This window comes from Lepidochelys olivacea (genome assembly GCF_965140295.1).
Source record: "Lepidochelys olivacea isolate rLepOli2 genome assembly, chromosome: 8".
Taxonomy (NCBI): domain Eukaryota; kingdom Metazoa; phylum Chordata; order Testudines; family Cheloniidae; genus Lepidochelys; species Lepidochelys olivacea.
The window spans coordinates 103,242,232-103,262,754 of record NC_140418.1 but is presented as its reverse complement, the minus strand read 5'-3'; the positions used below and the strand labels follow the sequence as shown (position 1 = coordinate 103,262,754).

The following is a 20,523-nucleotide window of genomic DNA, read 5'->3' as shown; positions in this document are numbered from 1 at the left end:
GGCCCCGGAGAGGCGGGGCTTCCGGCGGGTGACCCTGGCGAGTCCTTCTGCGCCTGTGAAGCAGCCCGGAGCGGAGCGGCGATGGGGCTGCGGGGCGAGGAGATGCTGGAGGGCCGCAGCGGGGAACCTGAGGTTGAGGTGAGGCGAGGCCGGCCTAGCACGGCCGGGGGCCGCCTCTACCCCACCGCGGCCTGTCCCCTGCCGGCCCCGCTCGTCCCGTAGCCGCCCTCGGGACCCGGCCTGCACCACAGCTTCTCTCCCCCCGCCTCCCCCATAGCCGTGTCCCCTGCCGGCCGCCGTACCCTGCCCCCCCCGCCCTCGGGACCCGGCCCGCGCCACAGCTTCTCTCCCCCACAGCCGTGTCCCCTGCCGGCCGCCGTACCCTGCCCCCCCGCCCTCGGGACCCGGCCCGCGCCACAGCTTCTCTCCCCCACAGCCGTGTCCCCTGCCGGCCGTCGTACCCTGCTCCCCCGCCCTCGGGACCCGGCCCGCGCCACAGCTTCTCTCCCCCACAGCCGTGTCCCCTGCCGGCCGCCGTACCCTGCCCCTCCGCTCTCGGGACCCGGCCCGCGCCACAGCTTCTCTCCCCCACAGCCGTGTCCCCCCCCCCGCCCTCGGGACCCGGCCCGCGCCACAGCTTCTCTCCCCCACAGCCGTGTCCCCTGCCGGCCGCCGTACCCTGCTCTTTCGGGCTGGGCCCCTCACCTGCCGGGAGCCCCACGAGGCTGGCTGGGCGTGCGCTGCGGAGCCTCCCGCTGCAGGGCCTGCGGAGCCGCTCGGCGCCCAGCTGTTCCCGTGCCCACGCCCCGGGCCATCTCAACTCCTGGGCTGCCTGGGACGGGGCGGGTTCCGGGGGCGCCTAGCAGCAGGTCTGGAGCCCTGGCGCTAGGCGCTGTACAGACTCGGACCAACGCGCTGGCACACGAAGACAGTAGAGAGCAGGTGGAGACGCTGGGGGAGCACAGGGAAGAAACGAGACCGCACTGATCAGCGGGCGCGGGGGGCTCAGCAATTCAGTTTCAACTGCAAGAGTGGGAACGTTTGTACAAAACAAAACTGTTCTCTAATGGCGCAGGGGAGAGCCTTACGCTGGAGACTTAAAGGGTCTAGGCAGACAAATGTGCACAGTTTCTTCCTGAAAGAATTGGCTTAAAGATTAAGCTGTTGAGGTGAAAACAGAGTATAAATCAGAAATAAATCATATAACCTGCTGTTCGTTCAGTGTCTGGAATTAATCAAGCCATATAAAATAAAGCTGAAAGACAAATTCCTAAAGCCTGCATGTGACTTGTGGAAATAGCTTTTATACTCAATAGACTCTTAAGTGTGTATAATGGCATAAATGCTTTCTGTATGGCATAATATAACTGACTTTTATCTGGTATCTCTTTCTTCCAGGAAGAGGAGGAGGAGGCAGAGCTAGTGGTAAGAAACTACTGAAGCTTAGAAACCTTTTCCACCAAGGAAAAACTGCAAGACGCATAAATGTTTTGTAATGGATGTGAACTATGCTTTTTCTCTTTGATTAACCAAACTTGTTCTAAACAAGGGGCTGATGAAATTAACACTTGCGGTGTCTCATTTACTGTGCAGTATACAGGGAATAGAAAGAACTAATGTCTAAAGACCTGGTTTTCCGTGAACTTGTAGGTGTACACTTGTGTGCAATTTTGTACCGTGGTTACCATGTGCTCAAGCATATCTGGTAGTGTGTGCAAAGTAAGTGTTTCTTTGTACAGGTGCAAATGTGTGGGGTTTTTATCAGTGTGTTTCTATGGGCTTGCTGATTGTCAGGCCCTGGATATAACGTGTAGTTTATATGTGAGATGCTTTCATTTTGAGAGCCAGGGAGGCTTCTGGCACCACAAATGGTACGTGGTTGTGGTTGTGGTGTGTTTTGCTCATCTCTTTTTTTAGAAGAGGTACAGAGCAGGGGCATTTTCCTCAGCTGAGGACATGCCCCCCCCCTCCCCAGCTTGGTTGTGCGTGTGTAGTGTTACCTGTTAGCATGCAGTGGAATTTGGTTTGGAACTATTGTCTGAACTCTCAAAGTCTGTTCTTTGCATAAGATTTGCATCTGACCACGTAGAATAAGTAACTCTACAAACTGTGTTGTTGGACTTTTTGTTCTCTTTGAACTTGACCCTCAGGATCCTTTAACCGCAGTAAGGGAGCACTGTGAGCAGACTGAGAAGTGCGTGAAGGCACGGGAGAAGCTGGAGCTGTGTGGTGCGCGAGTGTCTGCAAGGTCCCACACGCAGGAGGAATGTACGGAAGAGCTTTTTGACTTCCTGCATGCCAGGGACCACTGTGTAAGTTCAACAGAGGCTGATACCTAGTCATTTGTGTTGGTTTGCAATCTCTAATGGGACGTGGCTCAATCAGTACCTTATTTCTATAATATCTGGCTGTTACGTCACACTCTTCATCAGTAGATCTCAAATCACTTGACAAAGGACATCAGTATCATTATCCCCATTCTACAGATTTGGAAAACTGAGGCTCAGAGGTGAAAGTCATCCAGCAAGCCAGTGGCAGAGCCAGGAATAGAACCAGGTCTCCTGCTTCCCAGTCCAGTGTCATGGCCATCAGCCCAGATTGCATCTATATGGCTGATGATGCTCTAAAACGCTTTATTTGATTGCAGTATAGGATGAATGAATAAGAACAAGCATCTACTGAATCAGTGGTTTTAGAGTAGCAGCTGTGTTAGTCTCCATTTGCAAAAAGAAAAGGAGGACTTGTGGCACCTTAGAGACGAACCAATTTATTTGAGCATAAGCTTTCGTGAGCTACAGCTCACTTCATCGGATGCATTCATCAGATCAAGTGAGCTGTAGCTCACGAAAGCTTATGCTCAAATAAATTGGTAAGTCTCTAAGGTGCCACAAGTCCTCCTTTTCTATTTACTGAATCAATGTTGTTTTTAATTTTAAAGAACTCTGAACCTTGATCCTGTGAGGTGATTTTTTTTCTCTTAAATACTTATTTGTTCCTCCTTTTGTGTTTGAAATTCTGACTCATTATAACCGTTACATTTATTGCAGTCTATGGGATAAGAACACTCAGGGGGAGTGGTTTGGTTTTGGTTTTCTAAGAGGGCCCTGTGCTGGTCAATATGCACTATAGTACTACTACTAGATACAGCTCATCTCTGAAGCAGATGGATTAATTTGAAATATTGGAGTTTGTAAGAACACCTGGCTTGAAAAAACAATTTATTATTGCTAGTTTGTCAGCCTCTAGTAGTTGGTTTGAAGTACACTTTTGTAGCCTTCATAAGCTTGTTTGAAGAAAGACAAAGGTGGGACCATATAGACAATTAGAAAATTATTGGTGATCAAGGAAGACAAACTTCTCTGTGATCAATCCTCTAATTATGTTGCTGCTGTTTTAAAGAATCTGAGATACAGAAGATAGGGACGTAAAGATAGGGAAGTGAGGAGAGAGAATGTGATGTCTGTTCAGTTCTCAAGACCTTTGTGTTGAGAGAACCTGTCAGTTACTGAAAGCTTTTTTCACCTTGCCTTTTTAGGTGGCTCACAAACTCTTTAAGAATCTGAAGTAAATGTTGGAGGAAGTCTCACCATCTGCCTCCATCGTTCAGCTGGAACACGGTGCAGTTTCTTTTTGGATTCTAAGTGCTGCTTGCTGCCTGGTATTGTGAATGTACAGTATAAGTGAAGAGCTTCCTGGCTGTGCTGCGGTGATCCAGGTGCCAACGTGTCATTGCATCTCTGTTCCATGAAAAATGTGCAGCTGTAACAAAACCATCTTCTATGGTTTTCCATATTAAACATTTTCAAAGTTCCTGTGGAAATGGCTTCATTTTATGACTACTTAATGAAGACTGTTAATTAATATTAATAACTAGACAGTAGGGAGGGGAGGTGTCCTCCCTGTTGTAGGAATTCCTTATGCATAACCATTACTAGCAGGATGAGGATCAAGGACAAGCACAGATACAACTTTGTGCTTGTTGGAACTGTGAAGAGGTTATTTCTGGGCCCCTTTCTTCTGGTATGTGGAGACTAGACAGGATTACTCATAAATCTGCCAGTATTTTATCTTAATCAGCAGGAAGGCACAAAGGTATTTATGCCCTTTCTATAAGGGACGGGTGTGCTACCTCCAGGCTATGCTTAAGAAAAGGAGTGGAATCATATTTATGCAGTACAAAAGGTCCCCATTGTTTTAAACACCCCTCTGACTTTAAGACACCCTCCCTGGTATCTACCCTACAGCTAGAATTACAGTAAGTGTATGCAGACTCAAACCATGTTAGCAATCATGTCAGCTAGGCATATCCAATACATTGATACAGCAGCTTTCTCACAAGAATCATGACTGGAAGGGACCTCGAGAGGTCATCTAGTCCAGTCCCCTGCACTCATGGCAGGACTAAGTATTATCTAGACCACCCCTGACAGGTGTTTGTCTAACCAGCTCTTAAAAAATCTTTAGTCATGGAGACTACACAACCTCCCTGGGCAATTTATTCCAGTGCTTAACCACCCTGACAGCTAGGAAGTTTTTCCTAATGTCCAACCTAAACCTGCCTTGCTGCAATTTAAGCTCTTTGCTTCTTGTCCTATCCTCAGCAGTTAAGAAGAACAATTTTTCTTCCTCCTCCTTATAACAACCTTTTATGTACTTGAAAACTGTTATCATGTCCCCTCTCAGTCTTTTCTTTTCCAGACTAAACAAACCCACTTTTTTCAGTCTTCCCTCATAGGTCATAGACCTTTAATCATTTGCTCTTCTCTGGACTTTTTCCAATTTATCCACATCTTTCCTGAAATGTGGCACCCAGAACTGGACACAATACTCCAGTTTAGGCCTAATCAGCATGGAGTAGAACGGAAGAATTACTTCTCATGTCTTGCTTACAATACTCCTGCTAATACATCCTAGAATGTTTGCTTTTTTTGCAATAGAGTTACTGTTGATTCATTTAGCTTATGATCCACTATGACCCCCATATCCCTTTCCGCAATACTCCTTCCTAAGCAGTCATTTCCCATTTTGTATGTGTGCAACTGATTGTTCCTTCCTAAGTGGAGTACTTTGCATTTGTCCTTATTGAATTCCATCCTATTTACTTCAGACCAATTCTCCAGTTTGTCCAGATCATTTTGAATTTTAGTCCTATCTTCCTAAGCACTTGCAACCCCTCCCAGCTTGGTGTCATCCACAAACTTTATAAGTGTACTCTATGCCATTATCTAAATCACTGATGAAGATATTGAACAGAACTAGACCCAGAACTGATCCCTGCGGGACCCCCCTCATTATACCCTTTCAGCATGACTGTGAACCACTGATAACTACCCTCTGGGAACAGTTTTCCAACCAGTTATGCACCCACCTTATAGTAGTTCCATCTAGGTTGCATTTCCCTAGTTTGTTTAGGAGAAGGTCATGTGAGACAATGTCAAAAGCTTTACTAAACTCAAAATATACAACATCTACCGCTTCCCCCCAACCACAAGCCTTGTTACCTTATCAAAGAAAGCTATCATGTTGATTTGACACTATTTGTTCTTGACAAACCCATGGTGACTGTTGCTTATCACCATGGCCTTATTGGCTTCTACAAAGCTGTCTTGATACACACCCATCAAGTGCATTGTGAGGAAAATCTTGGCAACTAGCCCTTACTGGCTCAGCTCCTAATGCTGGGGCCTGTGGTTGTTTTTTATATTCTGCAATATACTTTACAATCTTGTCATACAGTGTGCCCTAAGATGGCAAAGTGGTATAGTCACAGATGTGGTTAGGCAAGTCCTCCTCAAAGAGTCCAAATGGATTTACAGTTCAACAATTTTGCTAGAGCCCTGCTTGGAAGCAGGGTTAAAACACTATACGCCCATCTTGGTTAAATGCCTCTAGTGACTCTGGGTGCCCCACTTCACACATCTTAATGGAGACTGAGTTTGAGAGTTGGTGCTCAGCACTATTGGAAAATGAGGCGGCTTTAAGGTCTCAAGTGGGAGACCCAAAACCACTAGTCATTTCTGGAAGTGGCCCATGTTTTGTGGGGTCACCTACAGCATTGACTCGAAACGCAGCTCTTTGTAGTACAGATGGGACTTATGCTGAATTAAGATTTAAGGGAGCATCTTTAGCATCTAATAATTCTTCATACTGATGCTGCCACAAGTGCATTTTGTCACTTCACAAGTAATTCGATGAATATTTTTCCCTCATGCCTGGAGCTTCAAAGCACAATATGTAAAATAACAGTTCTTGGATTTAAAAGCATCAGACTTTCTTGCTACCATAGTGTTCTGTAACTCTATCAGCAATGAATTAAATGGAGCATCCTTCTCACAACCCTGGCCTGGGTATGAGAGCTTCACGTTGAAGAAAATATTTCGTGGGCTACAGACATTAAAATATCACAGTAATTTTCAGAATACTACAGCAGAATAATGTCTAGCTCATAAAGTGCTTTGAAGTATTAAACATACTGTGCACAAAAACTCTGCTGAAGGACTGATCTGATGATCGTATGCCTTAAAAAAAAAAAAGTGTCTTTTGAAAAATTGCAAGACTGGAAACTGGATGGCTGTTTTTTGACTGTAGAAACCTGTCACACAAGGTATTCTAAGCAGCTGTCTCTGCACCAAGGTTTACAGGTATAGTGAATTTTATGCTTATGAAAGGTGTGCTGGCTTGTCACCTATGGAGACCAAATTCATTGGTGTATGCACATACCAGGTATAGCACTATCAGTGAAAGTGTAATTTGGCCCTGAGCTGGAAGATCCTCCTTTTGGGCCTGTTATGCCTTGGGTCTGTTGGGAAGCATACTGTAAATTGAGATGCTGTGATATTTCTCAGGGTGCCCAAGACTGAGAGTCACCTTCTTTCCATCCCTTCCAGTGAGAGAGAGGATTGCTTGTGCTTAACTGGGTGTCAGTCACCCAAGCACTCTCCTCAGGTCAATGCTAGATCTTTACATTGCAGGTTAACAAAAGGTGCACCATAAGCCCCTGTGAAGATCTGCCTTTCGCATTCAGCCCTTACCCACTGAACACTCCCAGTAACACCAGGTATGCTGCCCCCGAAGGGAACAGTGTACACACCAGGTTGAATAATTCGACTCAGGATCAGCTCCTCTTACAATACCACAGTACTGAGTTGTGTTTATGGTGAAAACAAGTGTAAGCTTATTAAAAATCAAGCTTTTTAAGAGCTAGTGAGACAGGATAATGGAAATAGAAGGGTTACCGATAAAACAGAATCAACAGGTGCTTTCTAGAGACTAAACTTTAACAAGCTGACCCCTTCGCTAAAGCAGTCTTACCTCCCCCAAAGGCTTGTGAATGTAATCATAGAATCATAGAATATCAGGGTTGGAAGGGACCCCAGAAGGTCATCTAGTCCAACCCCCTGCTCAAAGCAGGACCAATTCCCAGTTAAATCATCCCAGCCAGGGCTTTGTCAAGCCTGACCTTAAAAACCTCTAAGGAAGGAGATTCTACCACCTCCCTAGGTAACACATTCACACTGCCCAATTACTGCCCAGGTGCAGGATAAAGGGGTCGTCTTTACCTCCTAGGTACACCCTCCCCAAACCTAGCTGTCTTTGCACAGGGCTAGGCGAAGCCCCAGGGCTTGTTTTGTCTCGGGTGCTCCTTGGCGGTTGGCTTTGTAGCTAAAGAGGGTGTTGTGTTGGCTGACAATGCTTAATTTAAGCTCTCAAACTGCAGAGGGCTTTGAGGAGGTGGGGAGTCCCCTAGCACAGAGCCAGGGAGGAACCCTTAAACTGGGGGGCCCTGGAGGGGATGGTGGCTCCCCTAGCACGAGGCTGAGGCTGGGGACCCCCAAGCTGTGGGGGGATCTGGAGGGGTTAGAGCGACCCCAGCACAGAGCCGGGGGGACCCCCAAGCTGGGGGGGGGGGCTCTGGAGGGGAGGGGCCACAGGCTGCCCCGCCCCCCGGCTGGCGGGAATTGAGTGTCCGGTGGGGGGGCCAGGCCGGAACCTGCAGCGGCGGCCCCGGTTCCCGGCCGGACCCGGCCCAGCGGCGCGCACCATGGCGGCGCTCAGGGGCCCGGCGAGGCGGCTGCTGCCGCCGGGGGGGCTGGCGGGCCTGGGGCTGCCCCCGCGCCGGTACCGGTACAAGGAGAAGTGGGTGAGCGGGGTTGGGGGGAACCGGGAACCCGCCTCTAGAGCCCCGCGCCCCCCCCCAAGAAATCCTCCGCCGCCCCATCGAAATAATCCCCCCTCACCCCACTGCCCCCCCAAAGCTGCCCCCCCACTAATCTCCCGCCGGAATTCTCTCTCCCTCCCCCCCCCCCGGGACTCGGCCCGCCCAGTACCAGAGCCCAGCTGCTGACCCAGCCCCTCGGCTGCTTTGTGCCCCCCCTCCCCAATCCTTCCCTGCCTCTGACATGATTCCTTCCCCTAACCCCGCCAACCCCACTAATCCGCCCAAATTCTCCCTCTCCACCCGCACCCCACTGGTCCCCCCGCAAAGCTGCCCCTGCCCTCCACTAATCGCCCACCCAAATTCTTCCCCTGCTCCCTGGGACTCGGCCCGCCCAGTACCAGAGCCCAGCTGCTGACCCAGCCCCTCGGCTGCTTTGTGCCCCCCCCTCCCCAATCCTTCCCTGCCTCTGACATGATTCCTTCCCCTAACCCCGCCAACCCCACTAATCCGCCCAAATTCTCCCTCTCCACCCGCACCCCACTGGTCCCCCCGCAAAGCTGCCCCTGCCCTCCACTAATCGCCCACCCAAATTCTTCCCCTGCACCCTGGGACTCGGCCTGCCCAGTACCAGAGCCCAGCTGCTGACCCATCCTCCTGCCTCCCTTACCCCACGAACCTCCCAAAATCCTCCCCTGCCCCTGAAATGTTTTCCTCGCCCCTATCCCCAACTAACCCCCAGCCCCCTGGCAATGCCTTGCCGAAATTCTCCCCGCACACCCATCGACTCGGGCAACCCAGTACCAGAGTCCAGCTTCCTGACCCCCAGACCTCACTAACTTCCCAAAATCCATCCCCTGCACTCCCCACTAACCCCCTGAAATGTTTCCCTTCCCCCCGTCCCCACTAACCCACTCTGCATCTAAAAAGCATTCCGCTCCCCCTCCATCCCTCTCACTAATCCCCCCAAATCCTGTCCCACCCTCAAAATCATTCTCTTCCCTCCACAAGCCCCCTGTCACACCCCTAAATCATTCCACTTTCCTCCACCTCCTCCACTAATCCCCCTGAAATCCTCCCTCTTGAAATCATTCCTTTACCCCTTAATCATTCCTTCACCTCTCTGCTAATTCCACCAGCCCAAAATTCTCTTCTCTCCCCTCATCCCTTCCCTCTCACCCCAGTTAACCCCCCCCCCCCAAAACCTGAATCCTCCCACCTCATGGCTGATTCCCCTCATTCTCCTTCCCAACCATAAATCCCCCCCCCCCCCGAAGTCCCTTCCCTACTAGTAACACCCCACTGCTGCCAGTTCCAAGGCCTTCTTTCCACATATTGCTTCTGTGGCTCAACGGCTGGTTCCACATGGCTTTCATGGAGCTGTAAAAAGTGCTGAAGTGAGGCCATCTTCCCTTTCCACCCTGCAAACCCAGTCTTGCCATTCTCAGATTGAGTGCAAATTACCCAGCTTGTCTTTGCTTTAGTTTCCCCATCTGGGCAAAGGGCAGAACAGCTGCCTCCTAGTAGGGCTGTTTTGTGGCTGGATTGTTTGGGACTCAAAGTTCCTCCTGGGACAGGCGCTTGCAGAAGTGCCAAGTGTAACTGTGGTAAAGCAGAGCCTCGCTCTTGATCATTCCCAGTCATGGAAGCAGTGAAATGTTACGGTATAAATGTGTTTGGTTCTTTCCCGTGCCTAATGTTTTAATCCCTCTGAAGGCTGGCACTGCTCCCAAGATCTCGGCCACCCGACTGGCTCTGCAGAACTTCGACATGAACTACAGTGTGCAGTTTGGCAGCGTGTGGCCCTCAATCCGCGTCAGCCTCCTCTCGGAACAGAAATACGGCGCCCTTGTCAACAACTTCTCTGACGCCAACAGAGTCAGCCAAGAGCTGGAACTTCTAAACGCTGTGGATTTTGTTTATGAATCTCAGAAAGCAGCTTGGCACATGCAGTGGGATTCACGTGTAGAAGGAGTGAGGGGTGAGGAAACAGCGCCCCAAGAAACCCACAGTGAACAGTTGTCTGTGGAACAAACACAGGCGCCGTCATTGCTTTCTGCATCCATCAGCCCCAACATCAAGTGTTACACGTTCTCTAAAGGAGATGTTAGTCGGTTTCCTCCGGCAAGGTATGGCGCTCGGAAGCATTGTGGCCTGGAACTCGGGAGATCTGGGTTCTGTTCCTGGATCTGTCACTGGTTTGCTGGGTGGGCGTGGAGAAATAGCTTTAATCACTTGGTACCTCAGTTTCCCCATCTGTAAAATAGAGATAATTGTACGGCGTTCCTTTGTAAAGCACTTTGAGATCTACTGACGAAAAATGCTGAATAAGAGCTAGGTATTATTATTATGAACTGTTTTGTAACACTGATTGGAAAGTTTGAGGCAGTTGTGCTATGTGTATACTTCTTACAATTCTTTCCCCCTAACCCCTCCTTGAAAGCGGATGCTCAGTCTCTGGATTTGAGGCTATCTTGTAGGAGTCATCTTCAGAGTTAGGACTTTTTGAGTAACAGAAATAAAAGCGATTCGCCTCCTCTCCTCCCCTCCCAAATTCACCACATATGGCGTATTTAGCTGCATTGAATTTAATTTTTACATGTTGCTTCTGTGGCTCAGCTGCTGGTTCTACACAGCTTTACTGGTGCTTGTAAAAACGTTTTGCTGGAGTGAGGTGAGGAAGCGTATAAGGGTTTTGTAAAATACGTACAATATAGGGATATTTAAAGCAGACAAAGTACTAAGCAATGTACTCTGAGGAATCGTTCTTTGGTGGTCTGGAGATGAACTAGATCATCATCGAATCAGTGTCTTCCATCTGGAACTTTGTATTTTTCTGGGATTGTGTGTTCTGTTCCTTCATCAAACATATTTGCTGGGTAACTATCTCTGGCAACGTGGCATTCATGTGTATTAACCTGAGTTTTTCAAGCTCTGTATCTTGACCTTTCTTCAGATTTTTCCTAACACATCTTGGTTTTTAATCATCTCTTGGGATTTCTAGACCAGACGCTTTAGGAACCCTTGGCTACTATCTGCTGGATGCAGCATCGCTCTTGCCTGTCTTGGCTCTCAATGTGCAGCCTGGTGACCTAGTCCTTGACCTCTGTGCAGCACCTGGTGGCAAGACGCTGGCTCTTCTGCAAACAGGGTGTTGCAGTAAGTAAAGTTGGTTAATCCCACCCTTCACCTGTCCACAAGTGGTGCGTCAGGGTATAGATGGGGTAAGATGGTTAATGGGTGATCTTTACTCACTATGACAGGGTTAAAGTGATAGATTCCTTATGGACCCCAATTTAACTTTCTGCTTCCTCTCCCCAAGTTATATTGGTATGGAGTATTATGCAGAAGCCCATCCGTTAATGTCAGGTGGGTGTTTCCCATCTGACCACTCTCCTGTGATTATAGGGGCTGGGCAATTGGGACTTCAGTTTGTCTCTGTGTGTTTCAGAGTAACAGCCGTGTTAGTCTGTATTCGCAAAAAGAAAAGGAGGACTTGTGGCACCTTAGAGACTAACCAATTTATTTGAGCATGAGCTTTCGTATAAATTGGTTAGTCTCTAAGGTGCCACAAGTACTCCTTTTCTTCTCTGTGTGTTGGTTTTCTTCACGTTCTTTCTCAGTGTGTGTTCTGTTGTCTCTCTCATGGCAGGGCACCTGGCCGCCAACGATATCTCTGCTTCCCGCAGTAACAGGCTGCGCAGAGTTCTCTGTAGCTACGTTCCCAAAGACATCAGCGCTGATGTGCACATCACATCCTGGGATGGAAGGAATTGGGGGGAACTGGAGGGGGACACTTACAATAGGGTAAGTGACTGAAAATATGGAAAAGGCAGATCTGTCTAGCCGAGTTTCCTGCCATTGGTAGAGGAAAATGCTGGATGCTTCTGAGGAAGGCGATAATTTATTTTTCCAGCTATGGAATGGTGGAGAAGGCGGAATTCTCTCCTTAACTGTTGAGCTGCAAGAGAGAACTTGTTGTTTAATTTCCCTTCTCTTAGCTGACAGCTACAAATGCGATAGTATGAAATTATCAGCCCTTTTAAAATCTAGCTCCCAATCTGCCTGTCCCCCAGACTCATGAGCAGCCTACCAATGACAATCCAGTGTGTGTACCTGGACTTTGATACTAGGGTGATGGGCACTGTCTACACAGCTGACCAGATCAGAATGTGTGCAGGGATAGTGGAGGAACTAGGCAAAGGAAAAGGACTCTGAACACATTTCTAAGCTTTAATCAGGTGGAGAACTGAGCTGAGATCCCAGTCCTCTGTTACGCAGGTGCTTGTGGATGTGCCGTGCACGACTGATAGACACTCCGTCATGGAAGAGAACAACAATATTTTCAGTCGAAAGAGATTGAAGGAGCGTCAGACGTTGCCGATGCTGCAGATGCAGCTGCTTCTGTGAGTGAGTTTGACTCTACCTAAGGCAGGCGATCTGTCTGTCCACTCGGGTTCTTATACTGGCTGCTGGGCTGAGCACAGAAAACCATATCTCAGGGCATGTCTGTCTGGGAGAGATTGGAGTCGAATGATACCTTGTTTGGAGAATTCATGTAGTTTTCTGTAACTGCAGTATCTGAGCACCTCACAGATGTTAATAAACTTGTAGCCTCACAACACCCCTGTGAGACAGGAAACTTTAGCATCACTGTTTTACAGGTGGGAAACTGAGGCACAGAGTGGGCACCCAGGGGATTCTATAGCCAAAAAACAAATATTGAAGCCAATCTTTAGAATCCCAACCTAGTCCCTTAACCACAAGACCGTTCTTCCTCTGCATCCTTTCTCAGCCTGTTCTGTGTCCCTGGAGCTTGTGGCTGAATGAACCCTAGTCAACTGCTTATGGTCTCCTTTCCAGCAGAATGACCCATCTTGCTTCTATTTGTCTCAGTGTGGGACAAATGCTTATCATTGCAGTGTTAAGTTCTCCTGCAACTGCAGTGATAGTGTGGAGCCATCTAGACTGCTGCGTCCAGAAGCCCTATCTATCTCTCACTAGCCAGGAGGTTGGCTTCCCCTTTCAGCAGACAATCTGTGCTGATGACACACACAGTCACAGCAGGGTGTGGAAGAAACACAGCCTTCACTTTTAGGTTGGATACAAGAAGTCAGAGACAGCTTTATTCAAGCAATTGCAAGGGAAGAAATACAATGGACAGAGAGTACCTCTGCCTCAGTAGTTCTTCAAAATACGAGCAATATCACACAAGTGTTTATACCCTTTTGTGGCATGCATTAATTGAAAACATCTGCTTTCATTTTGTTTCCTGTCTATTCCAGTATTTTCTCACTTTCACTTCTCAAAACATTATCTCAAGGCTAGGTCACACTGACTCTGTTCTGCTGTTTTCCCACTCACTTCTGACATGAGCCCTGCTTCTGCAGGTCTCGCGATATTAGGCGAAGACTTAGCTCAACAGTTGCTCTGTCTCTAACAACTTAACATGACTAGCCTTGAATCCTCTCTTTCTTTTCCTACCTCCACACTGGTCTTACCCCTTTGCATCCCATAATCCTCTTTTTGTTCCCCTCCCATCTAGCGCTGGACTCCTTGCTGCCAGACCAGGAGGGGAAGTGGTGTACTCCACATGCTCCCTGTCTCAGCTACAGAACGAGTACGTTGTCGAGAGAGCTGTTGAGGTAGCAGAAACCCAATACAACATCAGTGTCCACGTTGAAGACTTAAGCTACTTCAGGAGACTCTTCCAGGACACATTTTCTTTCTTTGCAGACTGCAGGCTGGGGGAGCTTGTCCTTCCCCACCTCACGGCCAACTTTGGACCCATGTACTTCTGCAAATTACGTCGGGAACAGTAGGGGTGTCAGCTTTTTGATCCCCTATCTCTGGTGGAGGTGAGATTGGGCAGTTTGTCTTCACCCAGCTGCATCTCTGTTGTGACATTCTGAACTGAGGTGATCTCACTCTTTCCAGGCTATAATGAAATACCGAGAGGTTCCAGAGAGAGAACTGCTTTGTGATTCTTTTAAAACACCTGGAGGGATGTCTGCTTTTGTGCCACAAACACCGAGAATAAATGATGCAGACATGATAAGAGTGTAATGTCTCTGCTCTGTTTCTGGGAACAGGACTTCATAGGATCTAGCTAAAATTTGTTTGCAACTTGATTGTTTTTCTTCTCCAACCTCCTCTGCTTATTTGTAAAATAACCACAGAGGGAATGAGTGCTCAGAGCAGAGGTTGAGCACTCTGGATTTTGCTTCTGGTTCTGCAGCCGCTTGGCCTTAAGCAAGTCACTTTGTGTGTCACATTTCCTCATCTGTAACATTGCTGTGATAACTTCCTACCTCACCTCTGCTGGCATTTGGAAATGCGGCCTCAGGTCCACAAACCAACGGCTCTGTAGACACGCATGCTATTACATACGCCCCTGCAGTCAGATACGGATAGGATGATATAAGTGATGTATTAGCTCTTGTGTAGCACGTTCCCAGCACTAGATCACCAAGGCCGGTAAGTACCAGTATCCCCTTTTCTAGATCGGGAGAATGAGGTCCGATGGGTGTGAGAGCTGCCAAGGACACCCAGTGAGGTAATAGTAGAGCTGGGGGTAGAACTCAGTCCCGGGTCCTAGCGTGATGGTTTCAGTTGATTTGCAGTGGGCAGATGTCAGTGTTACATCCCCTCCTACCGTCCCTGCTGTTAGCAGACCAGAATAGCCAAGGGTCACACCCACACGAAATAACTTCCTGCTTGTACTTTCCCATGAAGGCAGTTGTTGTGCGGTGTTCAAAAGGCCTAACGGAACTAGGGGTTCAGCTGCTATTGAAATGTTATGGAAGTTAGGGGTGCAACTCCCTTAGGCTCCTTTGAAAATCCCTGCTGCAGTAATGTCTGCAGTCATGAATGGGAGAGGATCAGCTCTGGCCAATCATGAATGAGAGGGCAGGGAGTCCTTGAGAGAACTTCTGCACCATAAGAACCTCCCATATAGAAATGAGACTTAAGCCCCAACTCAGTTGTTGATCAATTGCATAGTCAATTGCTTGACTACACTGGTTATTTGGTCTTTCTTGAGTATATTTCATAAGGAATCAATGTCAGTCAGGTTTATTAAGGTGGTACAGGAAAACGATTCTATACATTACTAGTCTGCGAAGAGTAGGCCCATTCAGTGATGTTACATTCACCTTACGTAGAAGGTGTGCTCCCCGAAGTTGCATCCCTTAAGCCATCTTTTTATTCCCTACTTGTTTACCAGCAAAAGGTACTGTATATGTCACCTGAAACTGGATTCAACTGATCAGCTTCTTACCTTGTTTGTTTCTGGTACCATGGTGTACCCCTTTATCTTTTGTTCTAAATCCATGCGTTCCAGGTTATGATGCACCCTTATGTTTGTTTTGAACACATGCATTTCATGTACAAGGAGGTATGAAGACACCTAGGTTTGTATGGGTAACTCCTTTCCTGTTGCCATGAGGAAATAATCATATGCTCTGAGACTGACAGTTTTCCTATCTACTCAAGCCAAGGCTTACTTCAGCTAATGCAAGATGTTATGGGCGACGTAGCATAAGTGTACAAGATTATAACAAAAGTACAGGCCAATTTTGGGCTATATAACTGCTCTAGTAATGCTTAATAATCTGTATACAGTACTTAACTGCTTGGAATATGTATGACAGGTGGTATTATCAGCATAACATGGATGTAGGTTAGCCTGTGTATATTAGTCAGCATCAGCTACAATTAGCAATTACATTTTTACCAGGTGGCAAAGTGGCTGACTATAGAACATGGTATCTATGATTTGAGAGAACATGAAACACGTGTGGGAATGTGGAACTTTGAACCTTGGGCAAGTTTCTTTTGAGCTGCAGGCCTTTATGGGAAAGTTCTGCAGAGCTTAATAGGGATGAAAATATCAGGGTTTTAAAGAAATGTCATAGGGTTCTGTAGAAATGATTCTATCTCCCTCTGGAATGGAACAGAGAATCTTACCAAAGGGATATACAGCTGTACTGAATTCTCTAGGGCTTTGCCACATGGTGGGGGAGTTGTTATGGGAGATGAATGGAAACAGAGCATGGGCAGAGTTTTGGTTATGACCCAACACCATCTGACAATGCATCATGCTTGGGGTGGAGGCTAAATGGGGCCCATGCATCTTATGGAGTGTGGAGCCAGTTCCCCATGGGGATGGTGACTTCATCTCAGTGGTGGGAGCTGCCTATGTACACCCTGGGGGTTTTGACTGAGGATGGGGCTGGGCCCACAACAGCTGTTGTGATTGAACATTTTCCTATTTTTTTAATGTTTCTTGTCTATTTCAATAAGTCCTCTAAATTGAAAGGGAACCAGCCAGTCATTTAGAAGCTACATTTAAATAGTTAAGTTCCAGAGGCTGGACCTGAAGAGTCAGTCTTTACAATGTATTGTGCAGAAGAATGATGGAAAAACTAAAAAGCTTCTCAGGCAGAAACAATTCCATGGGAACATGGCAACGTGGGTTGGAGTTCATTCCTATGCCCCACATATGCCTTTAAAACAATGGGACTCAAGTGGGGCAGAGGCCTTGCGTTGGCCTTCAACAAAATGGGTTTCACGCATAACTTCATGGAACAAGTCTCTTGCGTTCATATTTGACCAATAGCAGGTTGGCATTAACGACTCTAGTTCAACCCCTCTGTCTTTGGACATAGACAATTAATACAGTTACGAGGGCCAGGGAGCCACTAGATGGTGCTGTTAGGCAAGTTCTGTTTCACTGCTGGAAGAAATCTGTGCTGCTTTTAGTTTGGTGTAGATGTAGAGGATTCCTTGGGGAGAGCTGTAGTGAGCAGCAAGGGTGTTTGCCCTGTTTTAATCTCGCTAATTAGAGTCAATCCTTAAGGCAGAGCTGCTATCCCAGGAACCAGCCTAGGGCTTGCCAGAAAACTGCTCTAAACCAAGTGTGATTGGCCCCCAAAACATGGAAAAAACAGCCCAAAAAAACAGGGGGTCGGGTTTGCATCCAGGTGTCATGACACTGGGTGGGGATTTGCATCCAAACATCATGAGGCTGGGTGGGGTTTGCATCATGATGTCACAAGGCTGGGCGGGGTTTGCATCATGACCCCATGCTGCAAAAAATGCTGCAGGGCTCTGGTCAAGGGCGGGGGCGGGGGAAGTGTACTTCAGTGACAAGTGGGAAAACCACAGGCCACAACTGCCTGAAAACATCCACCCAATGCCACATGAACAAGCCAAAAGTCACTTCTAATCAGCTGACTTGGCTACATTTCACCTGCATGCAGTTGCTGACCACCCCTGTTCCAGGACTGGTGTGTATGCAAAGCATTTGCACTAAAAACATACCCAGCCTCCACGTCACTGATTTCCCCTCCAACGGCAAGCCAACCTGCAGAGCCAGTGCTAAGAGGAGCAGAACTCTCCCGGACCCACGCTGAGAGACAGCAGGCGTTGTGGGGCAGGTGAGGTGTATTTTGTATTTTTATGGGTTTTTTTTATGAAATTCAGAGGGATTTTTGTGAATGGCAGGAATATATGTTGACTTCGTGTCCTGTTCATAAGTTGACATTTTATTATAAGGGAGAAAAACGATGCTTTTTATGGATGATCTACAGAGTTCTACAAAATTCATGTTTTTGAGAGTTTCTGGCTGTACGTTGTATTTTAGAAAAAAATAGTTTTAAAAAGACAAAACCCATTGCGAATTTATTGTATTTATTCGAAACAATCTTATTTGTTTAAGCTTCATTAGTATGTGCATTTGAAAACATTTTCCGCCTCTTTTTGGCAGCTGGCTCGCTACTTTTTTGTGAAGTCTAGGTACAGCAAGAAGACCAGGAATGAGTGTGCGTGGGGGGAGGGGAGGAGGGAGGAGACTGGGCCTTGGACAGCAAGACTGGAACTTGGAGAACTAGGAATGGCTGTGCAAGGAGACTGGGACGGGGATGAGAAGCCTGGGAGAAGGAGCCAGGGATAGGGAAATGCAGGCCAGGGATAGGCTGGAGGGGATGGGACAGCAGCGGGTCAAGCTTGGGGAAAATGAGCAGAAGAGTCTGTGCCCACCAAAGCACCTCCCCTCTAGAGCCTGGAATGGAACCCAAGATGCCTGAGTCTCACCATTACTCTGCTATCAGCAAATCTATGAAAACACACTGGGCAAGTGGGTATCTCATCCTCCTTCCTTCAGTGCTGGTCCACATAGCAGTAGTAGGTTGTTATCCTCTATCAGTTACTGCATTTGCTCAAGTGGTAGAGGTCTGTGTGATGGCTCCAACCCTGCTGATGAGCCATGGAAGTATCAATATGAAGCTATGTGATGGAATTTGTTTTTTTTAGTTTTGCTTTTTTAAAAAAATCTAATTACAGACAAAACAGTCTTAAAAGACCGGAAATGAGTGGGCAAGTATTATCTTGATTTCACAGATGGGGAAACTGAGGCAGAGAAATGCAGGGACTTGCCCACAGCCAAATAGCAAGTCAGTAGCAGAGTCAGAATAAGAGCCAATGCCCTCCTGACCCCCAACTCTGGGCTCAGTCCTCCAGGTGACCCAGTGCCCATTCAAGTCAAGGGATAGGCTCTCACTGACCTTGATGCGCATTGCATTAGCACCTAAGGCCCTGAGCCAGCAAGATGCTTAAGCACATGCCTAACTTCAAGCACGTGAGTGCAAGTGGAGGCACTGATCTGGCACACACGTACGCATGAATAATTTTACACCTGCGAGCCCTCCCATTGAACTCAGTAGGATTACTCATGTACTTCAAGTTACTCACCGGCACAAGTGCTCCCTAGAATGGTGCCTCAGAGGCACAAAGTAAACAAAGAGTGTGAACAAAGAAAAGGAAAGGACGCTTTCACGTAGGGCTGGCTCGAAAACAAGAATTCTCTTTGGAAAAAAAAAATGGGGTTTGACAGTTGTTTTTGCTCCACAAACAAAAAGAAGACACCAGAGAGCTCTACACCAGAACAGCCACTAGCCTAATGGTTAGGGCATTCATCCACAATGTGGGAGACCCAAGGGCAAGACCTTGTGTTATAGAATCTCTCCTGTTGGAGGTGTTCCACTTGGTATAAATAGCAAAATATTCATTGGACAGAGCCAGCACTATACTGACTTTATAGCCCAGTCCTTAGGGCACTCAACTGGGGTGTAGGAGATCTATGTTCAAATGCTTGCTCTGATTCATTCAAACCAGTGACTTGAAGCTGAGTATTCTTATCTCAGATGACTTACCAAGCCGCTGGTTATCTTGGGAGGGGTGGGTTCGTCTTGGTCTCTCTCAGGAACTCCAGCCTGGCCCTGAAAAAACCTTCCGGACCAAATTTTCATATAAACTGACCCAATAAGTTTCTGCTTTGACAAATTAGGATTTTCCGATGAAAAATCATTTTGTCAAAAAAATTCCTGACCAGCTTTTCTTTCCAGACATTTCTGGCTTTCGTAACCTAGCACAGCATTAGTAACAAGGACAAGATCTATATGTTTTGTCTTGATTGGTTCACTTTGTAAACATTTTCACTCCTCTTTCTCCATGGCACAATTTACAATGAACCTTTATGGTAGCGCCTTGTGTTCTCTCGTTTCCTTAGCACACATTAATTAAATAGATGTTTGTGCATTAAGCTCTTTAATGTCTCTAAAGACAATGCGTAAATTAACAGATCTGTGTGTATGTGTATTCTTCCCTTCTATGCCAACCCTCCAAGATTGTCCTGGCGTCTCCAGGAATCAAAGATTAATCTGGAATTAAACATTTGTCCTGTGATGAAACCTCCAGGAATACATCCAACCAAAACTGGTAACCCCACCTCTATTGGATGGAAAAAATCAGTTTACTATAATGACAGTTCTCCCTTTGCTCACTGGGCAGAGGCTTACATATTTCAAGCCACATGTCTTGAGTTCTTGTCCTAGCCCTTGTTTTGCTGCCATCCGTTGGCCGCAGAGTCTGGCCATGGGTTATTGCAAGAGATTCATCCAGGATGAAATTACCCCTGTGTAGAGGAGTAGCACAAAGCTTATGCATTACTGAGGTCTCACTAACACCCGCAAACTTAAATGGGATGTGACGGGCAAATTTCAGACCAGCGACTACAATCTCCATGTTATTCTTCCACCCCTATTTTAAAAGGGCGAGAAAACCCACAGACGTTTGCGACCTTTACATAATACCCCCAGGCCTCAGCCCAGCAAGACACTTAAGTACACCTGAGTTGCCCCACTGAAGTCGCTGAGACTAAGCAAGTGCTTATAGTTAAGCACCTGCAGAAGCGCTCTGCTGGACCCAGGCCACAGCCAATCAAAATGCATGTAGGATAAAGGTCTAGAGGATCTGTGTGGAAATCCTGCTGTAATTCTACCTTGAAAAACACACGTGTAACCTAAGCT

The 20,523-nt window shown here is 47.4% G+C and overlaps 2 protein-coding genes across 2 annotated transcripts; both read left to right on the top strand.

The window, feature by feature from the left end:
• The first annotated feature begins 5 nt into the window (after positions 1 to 5).
• On the top strand, positions 6 to 3,820 carry UQCRH (ubiquinol-cytochrome c reductase hinge protein). Its single transcript, XM_084636605.1, has 4 exons — positions 6 to 138; positions 1,399 to 1,425; positions 2,151 to 2,312; positions 3,536 to 3,820. Exons 1-4 carry the CDS (start codon positions 82 to 84, stop codon positions 3,566 to 3,568), a joined length of 279 nt encoding a protein of 92 aa, XP_084492731.1. The 5' UTR covers positions 6 to 81; the 3' UTR covers positions 3,569 to 3,820.
• Positions 3,821 to 7,989: 4,169 nt separating this feature from the next.
• Positions 7,990 to 14,215, top strand: NSUN4 (NOP2/Sun RNA methyltransferase 4). Its single transcript, XM_084636494.1, has 6 exons — positions 7,990 to 8,140; positions 9,872 to 10,284; positions 11,160 to 11,314; positions 11,808 to 11,962; positions 12,437 to 12,561; positions 13,701 to 14,215. Exons 1-6 carry the CDS (start codon positions 8,042 to 8,044, stop codon positions 13,975 to 13,977), a joined length of 1,224 nt encoding a protein of 407 aa, XP_084492620.1. The 5' UTR covers positions 7,990 to 8,041; the 3' UTR covers positions 13,978 to 14,215.
• Positions 14,216 to 20,523: the final 6,308 nt, after the last annotated feature.